Source organism: Esox lucius, chromosome 3 (assembly GCF_011004845.1).
Source record: "Esox lucius isolate fEsoLuc1 chromosome 3, fEsoLuc1.pri, whole genome shotgun sequence".
NCBI lineage: Eukaryota > Metazoa > Chordata > Actinopteri > Esociformes > Esocidae > Esox > Esox lucius.
In genome coordinates, this window is record NC_047571.1 from 6,248,160 (window position 1) to 6,259,548 (window position 11,389).

At 42.1% G+C, this 11,389-nt stretch overlaps 1 protein-coding gene across 1 annotated transcript; it reads right to left on the bottom strand.

The window, feature by feature from the left end:
• Positions 1–129: 129 nt before the first annotated feature.
• vcpip1 (valosin containing protein (p97)/p47 complex interacting protein 1) lies at positions 130–9,561 on the bottom strand. The gene is made up of 3 exons (XM_010883832.4): positions 6,500–9,561; positions 3,681–3,767; positions 130–3,563 (listed from the first exon to the last, which is right to left on the bottom strand). Exons 1-3 carry the CDS (start codon positions 9,168–9,170, stop codon positions 2,734–2,736), a joined length of 3,588 nt encoding a protein of 1,195 aa, XP_010882134.1. The 5' UTR covers positions 9,171–9,561; the 3' UTR covers positions 130–2,733.
• Positions 9,562–11,389: the final 1,828 nt, after the last annotated feature.

An 11,389-nucleotide genomic window follows, 5' to 3' on the forward strand; every position in this document is an offset into this window, starting at 1 on the left:
AAAATGATTGGATTAAGCATGTTAAGATTAAGCATATCAATTGGATTAAGAATATTTATTAATTGAGCCTGAAAAAAATAAATCTAGCAAATTCAAATGTCAGGAAGTATTATTGACCACAACACAAAATTGTGTAGCAATTACTTTATTGGTGGGCTGAAAAGTCATCACACATGCGAACAGCAATTTCGTAGCCGTGGATCTTATTTTTTTATTAGCAAATAAGAAAAAAGTTAACAATAAATGAAGGAACTGAACAACTTTTTTCTGTACATCAACATATACTACAATATGTACTATTATAATACAACTGGCTTACAATACATTTAATTAGTACAGCAGTCACAAAGAAACAAACTTCAAGTTTGTCAAATAAGTGTTGTCTGAGTTAGGCGAGTTGAAGATCTTTTCTCTTGGATTTACAATATATTTAAGTATAGCTAGTATATGTTCTTTTCTAACATTCCCTGTTGTTCTGAAAGTGCTAAGGTTTACATTTTGTTCACTTGAAAGAGAAAGCCTTGGAGCTTTTAAAAAAGATTTAATGTTTTTAGGCAGGTAGAAACTGAACTGCTTTTTGCTGTAATAAGAAACCTTATCCAGAAGTCAGGCCAAGAATCATTAAGACTCAAGGACTTAAGGCCATGAACTGATAATGGCAGGATTCAAAATTACCAAGTCATTCTAGACTACCATGGTAATCTGAAACATTCCAAAATCTGAGTTGGCAACAAAAGTGTAAACTCAATGTGGTCATTATATCTCAATGGCCACTTAAATTTGTTTTAACAGTAAGGCCGGTGCCTACAAATGCCATGGCCTATTAATACCCCAACCCACTTTTTTTGGTTGAAATTCCAAGACTAAGTATACTTATTAATGTCTTGAGAGGAATAAAATGCCACAAAAAACAAATTTAAATGCAAAATGGTATTACACAGTTTGGCTAGAAGTTTTAAAGTAACTGCATTGAATGAACAACCAATTGGAAATATAAGTTGTAGCGCTTTTTTATGAACAACCTTTTCCATACAACCTCTTCCACGACACCATGTTCAATAATTTTTTTTTCAAGGCTGCAATGTGTTCTGAGACAAACCATTCAAAAGCCTTCTGGACATCCTCTAAATGTTCACAGCATTTTAAAATCTCCCATTGTACATGTTCTCTATAGAGGAATTCAAAAACGGTTGGTGTTGTACTGACATTGTTCAGCTGGAAAGCTAGCATTCAAGATACTACATGAAATCATTAGCAATACCAGCCAGTTCCACAGAATTAGAATAAATATTGAATAATTATGGTAGGTCAAGCCCAGTGAATGGTAACATCACCAAAGAGGAACTATAGAGTTGAACACACCCTGCACAACAAACTTATGGTTGATTTTCTGTAAGTCAGAATGAAAATGTATTATTTAGACTAGAGCTGGGTGACCCAAACAAAATCAATATTGCGATGTCTCCAGCATAGGTTGCTTATCGCAATTAACAATATCAGCAAGATGCCTGCAAAAGTGGTCGTGTCAATAGGTTTTCTGTTTATCTTCTCATCGCTACTTAGAGCGAACAATGGCATTGCATGTTAATAAAACAACTAAAATGGCAGGCAGATCATGGGGTAAACGATATGAGTTAGATATTCCTAAATTGATTTATCATTCCTAAAAAGATAATATAGAAACCCAAAATATGCAGTTAAAAATGATATGGTAAGAGAAAATAAACAAATAAGCCTTACTTTAGAAAAGTGTGGGTTTCCACCAAAAAATATACTGCATTGGATTTCGTCTTTCAAGCAAAAAAAGCATTTGTGAGAATTCCCTAGGAGTAATGGAATCTACTCCCAAGTGTACAGCATATAGTATGTTGTGGTCCTTCCTATGTAGGTTAATCATGTCAAGCAGTTTAACACTTGCACAGCAGACTTGGGCCAATAATTAATTAGAAATGTCAAAATAAATTAAAAAAACTCTTCAAACATCAATAGGTAGCATGAACCCTGAACCCAAAAGATGCAACAGGGGCATTTTCCCAGTCAATAAACAAACCACATGGTCAATCTCAATTCCAACAATCAATTTGGTTATTTTCAAAACAGTGCTAAAGTTTTTAGTTTGAATGGCATTCACATTTAAATCAACATTTCAAATTAAATATTTAAATTCTCATCTTGTTTTTCCAAAAACAAATAATGAAGGACATGTGATTCCATCCTTCTGAAATAAAGAAGGCAAACCTTCACATGGTGAGCGAAGTACAAGAAAATACAACTCATTTGGAATATTTCACTGTAGTTATTTGTAGCAAATATGTTGGTAAAGCAGAAAATGGGATGGTAGGCATTTATGTTTGAGGGCTAATTGCATTTACAGTGTGCATTTTTCTGAAGCAGATGTTTGCGGACATTACGATGCTGGCGTGGGATGGGATCTCCTCAGCTCAAGCTCTTCTGCAGCCATTCGTCTTAACACCAGTAGGACATCTACAAAAATGCACTTCAAACACAGGACCCAGCTTCGCTCCTTATCACTAATTTCTCTTCAATAACATCTGAATGTTACGGCAGAAACGGTCAACCTCTTCTGTCAATCATGCAGTACCAGAAAACCAAAGCACAACGAATACCAAAGCTTTGATACAACCTGAAGCTTTCCCATACAAACGACACTGGACAAGATGGGGGTGACTGATGACTGAGAAAAATCAAAACGAACCCGGCCCCTTTCTCCCATCAGGAATGATCCATCGGCTCCAGGGCATTGGTATGCTCGACATCCTGGCTATCCATCTCCTCCAACTCCTCAGACCCTGTATCCTTTCCACCAGGCTTGTTCCCCGGCTCCGCTGATATGCTGTGACCCCCGGCTGTAGATACGTCCATGGATGAAGGCTCTGGGTCGCCTACGCCCAGAGCGGATCTGGAAGCCTCCGTCTTAGCCCCACCTGTCCTCTCTGCGGGGCCCCCGGCGGCAGCTCCGGCCGCCGTGTTGCTCTGCTCCCTCAGGTGCCTGTCCATGGAGGCTTGGATGGATGAGACCATCTCTTGTAGCTTTTTCCTCTGCTCTTCAATCATGCTAGGATCCAGGTGACGGCTGTCCTTCATGGTGACGAAACCCGGAGCCATGCGCACCAGCTCCTTGGTGGCGTCCTCTGAGATATCGGAGAGGTCGGGCCCCTTGGAGACGCTGGCGCTCAGGTCCACCCCGCTGCTGTGCTGTCGGGTGATGGGCTTGTGTTCCGGGGGGGATGCGCCGGGTGCACTGCCCAGGGAGTGGCCTTTACCCTGGAAGGCAGTGACACTCTGGAGTTGCTCCTTCTTGCGCACCACACCGCCGCTCCCCAGGCGGAGGAGGCTGTGAGATGGGCTTCCCTCACGGCTTCTAGATGCCGCCTCTGAGTGGAGCTGCGCCAGGGCCTCCTTGACGAGGTCCTCCACTTCCGGGCCCACTGGGAAGTGTCCGGCGGCATCCACACACAACTCAAGACGCTCGTACGCTGCGTTGTACACAAACGTCTTTCCACTCAGGTGTGGCAGGGTGCAATGCTTGCCGTCAATCAGCCCTGCGGACAACAGCCATGGAGTTCAAACACTTAATCAGTAACAGTGATGCCAATTTTAGTCATGAAAATGACCAAAGGCATAAAGCGTTGAGTATAACTGAAAACATAAATACATACCCATGTCCTTCTTCACAATGTTGTAAAAAACTCCACCCTGGTGGAATAAGTGAGGCAGTTTTTTTGCATATGACCAGACATCTTCTCCTACATAGAAACAGAAGAAGCAATAAGCATGTGAAACACAAACATAAATTCATAAAATGCATTCTGTCATGTGCATTTCCAGGCACAAATCTATATCTTTTCATTACAATTTTAATTCTGTAGAACAATTATTCGGACCTGGTGGAAATATAATTTGGTTTGTTACAATGGGTAATTACCAATGCTAATATTCCAGTGATTCCCTTTTATACCGATCAGCCATAACATTAGTACCACTGACCGGTGAAGTGAATAACACTGATAATCTTGTTATCATGGCACCTGTCAGTGGGTGGGATTTATTAGACAGCAAGTGAACATTCTGTCCTCAAAGTTTATGTGTTAGAAGCAGGACAAATGGCCAAGTGTAAGGATCTGAGCAAATTGGACAATGGCCAAATTGTGATGGCTAGGTGACTGGGTCGGAGCATATCAAAACTGCTGCCATTGTGGGGTGTTCCCGGTCTGCAGTGGTCAGTACCTATCAAAAGTGGACCCCCTATTATCACCCACAGTATTTAATGTTTCTTTCTGTTACACATGCCAGATCGGTCTTCTCTTAACTGTTGACTAGAAAGTTTTAGCTACCTTTGATGCCTTCTGGAGAAGAAAAAAAGACCTATCACTTTGATATTACATGACACCATACACCTCTATTAAAAATGGTGGTGGGCTAGCTGAAATGCTGTATTTAATAGGAGGAGGTTAGCTACTTGTTGCACTTGTTTATTTTAGCCCACGTCTTGTATAGCTGTATTTTATGTCTGTGTCACGTGCAAGGCAGTACGTCGGTCCGTAATACACAAAAGTCATTCGACAAATCTCGATATTCAAGGTCCTGATTGTATGCGTCAAGACATGATTGTATACGTCAAGAGACTTGTATGCCTTGAGTTTTTCTTTTGTACAGACGCTGGGTTTTTCAACAAGGTACACGAAGATGTACGGCCAATTTAACTTTAGCCATTTAGTTGGATCCTTTACCCATTCATCCAACAATGAGCACGGGTCAGGAAACCTCAACCAATTGCTAAGGGTTAGCTTATTAATGTAAAACAACCTGTCTTATTCTGGCCAACTATTTAAAAACAATTGGAAAAGGCATCCGGATGATTCATGTTCCTATGTTGTTAACACCACTGTCACTTTCTGCTAACGGTTCAGCCCCACCTACAAAAATGTCATCACTGTTTACCAACCCAAATAGGGTCTATTGTTTTTTTGTATTTTGCCTTCAAAATAAATGGGCGGTGTGTCTATATAGTATGTATTGTGTACATTGTCAAACAAGAAACTGGGGAAAATATGAACAAAAAGTTACTATTTAAATAATAGTTTACATAAGTTCAAGAATATTATAAGGGGGAGCACACTGAGAAAGTTATTTAGAGAACATCGTATTCTCTAAAGAAAATCCTATTCTGATGTCATCATTGTTGTAAATGTGCTCGTGCAAATTAGTTTGAGAAATTGTTTTATAATTCCAACCACACTATATTTTCCATCCCCCCAATGAAATGTACAAAGGATACCTTTTGCCGAAAAACTATTCAGTGCTGCAGTGAATGTATTGTATGAAACACTTGGGGGTTTGTAAAGTCACAAATATAATGGGAAACTGTGTGTTACATCCAGCAAAACTACATTTTCTACCACCTCTAACTCCCAAAGCAACACACTATACTGTACATGGAATTCATATTGCCTAGTTAGTAGCTAGTGGCTTTTATTAGGAGTCTGAGAGGCGATTCATTAACTGTTTTAGAGAGTGGTTAATTGAGAGTGAGTACTTAGGTTATTATAAGGGAATGATGTTAAGATAGTATTATCAAATAATGTTAAAATAATAAAGTTGACAAGCAAGAGACACTTTTGTAGAGGGAGGGCATTTTAGCATTTCACGCATCAAGCATTTTGTGGTGTTGATTGCCCACAACCTGCCCCACTGTTGAAAAAAAGGTAGGTGAAACATTGTGTTCCAGTAATTTACAGGTTATTGGCCCTTACATGACATGCAATATCGAAAGATACTAGTAAGACAATGGTGGTGAGAGAATGGGAATGACGACATGACAACAATCTCTGTGCCATCTCCTCTATCCTACAGACTGCTGCTCTGTGCGTTTAAGTGAATGCTAAATGCCACGTTGCTGATGTTAGCTAAAGAAACCACTTGAAATAGATTATAATTATTTGAAGTGGGAAAAAACGCAATGACCCTCATTCCCTTAAGACTGGGCTTTGATCCATCCCTGGCAAGCCCACCTACTCACTCAATACCTGTTGGTCTTTGCAATTCATCCTGCTTCTTGTAACCAATCCAAAAACAGCTTGCCCTTATGCTGTGTTAAGCCACGGTCTGCAAAGCCTATATCAGTCAGGTCTACAAGCTTGTCACAATCACATTCTGTTGCTGGCCTGTTATTTACTTAAAGGATGAGAAATATAAGGCTTCTCTGATGTACTTTATATCTTAAGTTGTCTGGAACAATTGTCTCAAGCGCAAATGTACGTCACCGTGTTCTGCATAACTTAAACAGGTGGGCTATATGCCACATTTTGCTACAATTCTTATTTTTGTATCGAATGATACGAAGCAAACATAACTTTTGGGCAAAACGGTAAACCCTACATTTTCTTGTATGTCTTTTTGGAGAACAGCATCAGTGAAATGAACAGAATGTCGATGTATCAATTTCTGAAAATCTTTCTAGGCCCCTCCCCTTTCTTACCCATTAAGGTTGCTAGGAGACAGAGGGAGGACATCTCAAGGTCAATGTTGTCCTGTAGCTCTCTGTTAGCATTCAATCTGCTGGAAGTCACAGGATCATCGCTTTTCCCAGAGTGGAGCGAATGCAGGGAGGAACGGGAACTGGAAGCGCTTGGGCCGGAAACCTTGCGGTCCTCTGGACCTTTCAGGATCTCTACAGTCACCCTGTTACCGTGTTGGAGGGCCACAGGCTCATTTTCCTCCCCGTCCTTGGGGGGGAAAAGTTCTTTGGGTGGGAACCCGTGTCGAATACACTGTTGGGCCGGAGGCACGCCGAATTCATTAGCGATGCTTCTTTGGAGCTCGTAGAAGGTGGTCTGAGCTTGCAGAGTGAGCATGGCCTGCCGACCATCGCTAGTGGTGACCCGGATCTTCTTCTCTTTACTGGAAGCGAGGGAGGAAGAGGTTTTGGTGGGCGTGGCTGGGGTGGAGGAGGAAGAGGAGGACGGCTCCTGAGCAGCACCTGGAGAGGCTGGTCGCCCATGTGCCTGGACTACTTTCTGCTCCTGCTTTAGTCGATCTGTCCTCCTCTTCTGGGTCACTAGGGCTTGATCGTAGATGCTCTGCTGAAGGCTCCGCTCCGCTTTACTCATAGTCAGCTCCTCTTTGTGAATCGTCTTTGTTTTCTGTCCAGTTAGTATGATCTTAGTTGGCGGGGATGTGTCGACTGCCTGCTGGGATTCCACCACGTCGGTCAGCCTCTGAGCGTGGGCCCCATCAATGGAGACCGGGTTATACTCGTCTGGGTTCTTCTTGGCTGTGTGATGCAAGATGGTGTTCACCACTTTCTGCACCAGGAGCTCACTCCCGAACTCCCCAGGGAAGTGCTTGGTGACCAGTTTCATGGCGACATCATAGACGTTGCTGTTGAGGGTCACGTCCACCTCGTACTGGAACCAGTACACCGTCTCTCGGACGACTCGCCCGCCCCACTCCAGAGTGATAGGGAAAGCCTCCGGTAGGTTGTCATACTCCTTCCCGTCCCAGTAGTGCTTGAAGCCGCAGCCACACTTCCCCCCCTGGGAGCGACTGTTGGTCCGGTCTCCGTCTTGATACACCACAGAGCCATTGCCGTGAACGTGGCGCACTGAGGTGCCGTGGCACCAGTTGCAGGTGTTCAAAGAGCTCAGTTTGTAGTCGGGAACAAGGACGTCCCTCTCCGGGTCATATGAGCACACCACGTTGTTCAACGGGAAGCTGTAGTTCTTGTCAGGTCGAAGCTGCCCATGGGTGGACTTAGCTAAATTATAGAGCTTTCCGCCTGGAGCCAACCACTCCGGCAGAACGTGAAGCTCTGATAGCGCGTTGCAGATCAGACAGCGGTGTAGCCGGTTTTCCATGACTGATTTCTTTGCGGCCTCCGTCACCTCCTCGGGTTGGACCCCGATCACACCGGTTCGTCTGTAAACATACTGGTGCACATCCGCCACCAGGGAGGGGTGGATGCCATGCTTCTCCATGAACACCTCCTCCATGGCATTGACCAGTCTCATTAGGTACTTGTCCTGCAAGCTCCTGTCTCCACCGATGACACAGCCACCATCTTGCTCCAACTTGATGTACTTCTTGATGAGTTCCTGTGGGATCCCCCAAGCCTTGGGGAGAAGCCTCGAAGGCAGCTTGGGGAGGGAGGTATTCTTTATGCCGACAAGAGGGATGTAGTGGTTACGCCCTGAGCTGCTCCAGGCGATACATATGGGCTTGTTGAATTTCCCATCTTTTCCCTTGCACTGCTCCTCTGGCACAAGCCCCGGGAGAAACGTTGCAGAATAATCGCCAGAGCTTCTCATTCCACTCAGTGAATCTAGCAAGATTATGGGGCGGTGCAGAACGTTGGCCAAGCCAAATATGTGAATGTTTCTAAGTCCCAATGGAACACCCTCTGGTGGGATAAACAGGGGGTCACATTCGTTGATGATGTCCTCCCATTCCGCAGCATCAATAAAATCCTGAAAAAGTGCCTTGTAGCGATCAAGGTTTTGCTTGAAATTTTGTTTCAAATTCTCTCTTAAGGCATGCCAAAACAGTTCTCTGCCTACCAGGGCCCTGGACACAGCATGAACAAGACAATGTCCATCTCCATCCACGTGAACAGGAATGAGGCATTCTTTGTTGCCGTTTGCTTTCTTGATCTCCTCTAAAGTGTCATGGAGGTATATAAGGCTCCCGGATCTGTCCTTGCCATATCCAACTGTAGATACATGCTCCTGTTCGATTAGAAATGCCCTGTCTCCAAGTAGTGAGCAGTCAAAAATCTCTCCTTGATTCATTTCTCTCAACAGTTTCGCTTTCCCCGTTTGCTTGTCCATGCCATACCTTGTAAGAATAGGAGACAGAAGCTTGCAATGGTAGTTGGAAAGCCCCATCACTTTCACCAGTTCCGTTCCCTTTTTCGGGGCCCCAGTGACACCGAGTAGGGCATTTCTTAACAAATTATGAAGCACAACGTCGGGATCAGTTACTTCTTCCACATTTAAAAGATTATTCTGTTCGTGGCGCTGGCCACACTCGGTGCATTCAATGCTAATAGAGCCGTAAGCAGGGAAGAATAGCCTCGCCTGGCATTTTGGGTCTGGGCAGGTACCAGACAAAATACGCTTGTCCTTCTTCTTTGAGCCTTGTAGCAACGACATTCTGAGGGATAATACTTCACTATGTATTGATCTTATAAAACCATTATGGTTTAGAAAAACAAATAACCGGCCAGCAATCGCTCTTTGACTCACGTACTTAGCTAGTGATTTGCCAAAATAACAGAATAACAACACGGAAGCGGTTGGGGTTTTTTTCTCAATCGAACGTCCTTTGCAAAACGTAATGTCTAATGGTTTGTGGTAATTGTAGTTTTCTCAAATGTACGTACTATTTCAGTTGAACCCCTAATAATAATCCGAAACAATGACTCAAAGCAACATTTAACATAGACGAAACGATATAATCATAAAGATTTAGGTAAGTATGTCTGTTACAATGAAAATGCATACATTTGTTGTATATTTACCTTTACATTGACTACATGGACCATGATTTTGGTTTTGTTATGTTTTTGTTAAACTAATCAACCGGAAGGGAAAATTAAAAGTGGGCAGGAGAGGTCATTGGATCCGGTTAGCTAACCTAAAATTTGCATAAATTACATGAACAGCGCTGCACCATTTATTTAAATGAAGTCTGAGATATGTAATTTGTTGTTTGTAATAAAAAAGTATTAGAATATTGATATTTATTTATTTTTAATGAAATTACAATATACCCTGGCTTATAACAAGGAATCTCGTGCCCCAACATGTATCGCAACAAGACGTGAATGCGGAGTAGTGGACTGCCAATGCAATTAATATCTTCACTCTGAAAACCTATAACCTTCCCAGATGTTTCTGAGATACCTAGAGATAAGAGACTGTTAGAAAACATGTTCCTGCTTATGAAAATGTATGACCTTCTCTGTTGGATTGGTGCTCCGAATTCTCAAACAACAAACTAATATTGGTATGAAACAATTCAATACCCTTAATAGATGTTATCCGGGCATGGTAGGAGGGCAAAGGCACTGAAATCTCCATAGCAGGTTGGAAGGATAGCTTGGAATACATCAGTCAGCTAAAATCATTTTATTTTATATTTCAGGTTTTTACACAGATAATACAATTTCCAAGTAAAACAATCTTCTCAGATTCATATCCTTTTTGTAAGCAATGTCAAGCTGCTGATGGCTCCTCCCCTGCTTTGCCCTGTGATCTATCCTTCGCCAATCATTAGTGGTCTTCCAGATCTGGTCAGACATCATCAAGATCCTGTTCGATCCAGACCGCTGTTGATTACACCACTGGAACTCTGAGAATGCCATTGTACCTACAAAGGATCAGGGTATTGCATCCTTTATACAACGGTGTACAGTCAGTCAGAGCTGAATAAAATCCTTAAATCCCCAATACCATGGTATTTCCTCCATGGTGGGTCCTGTAAGCCTCTCTCCTGCTTCATTTGAAATGTTATGTAATGTTTTTAACATTGTAATAAATATGTACTGTAGATTGAAAGACAGCAATATAGGCCTTGGGCTGATATTCTATTGTAGAAGCAAAAGCTAATTATAAAGAATAAAACTTTTCTTACACTACCATTACAAGGTTTGTGGTCACTTAGAAATGTCCTATTGTTCTAAAGAAAAACATATTTTCTGTCCATTAAAATAGGTTTAGACATTGTTCATGTTGTAAATGACTATTTACCAACTGGAAACTGATTTTTATGGAATATCTACATAGGAATATCTACAGAGACCCATTATAAGCTACCACCAGTCCTGTGTTCCAATGTCATGTTGTGTTTGCTAATCCAAGCTTATCATTTTAAAAGGCTAACTGATAGCATAGCTGAAAACTGTTGTGCTGATTAAAGAAGCAATAAAACTGTCCTTTAGAATATGAGTATCTGAAGCATCAGCAATTGTGGGTTCGATTATAGGCTCAAAATATTCAGAAACAAATAACATTCTTCTGAAACTTGTCAGTCTATTTTTGTTCTGCGAAATTAAGGCTATTCCATGTGAGAAATCTTGAAGAAACTGAAGATCACATAAAATGTTGTGTACTATCCCTTCACAGAACAGTACAAACTGTATCTAATCAGAACAGGGATGGGTGGGAGGCCCCGGTGCACAACTGAGCAAGAGGAAAAATACATTAGTGTCTAGTTTGAGAAAAAGACGCTTCACAGGTCCTCAACTGGCAGCTTCATGAAATAGTACACACAAAACACCAGTCAAAACGTTGACAGTTAAGAGGCGATTCCAGGATGCTGGCCTTTTAGGCAGAGTTGAAAAGAAAAAGCTTTATCTCAGACTGGTCAA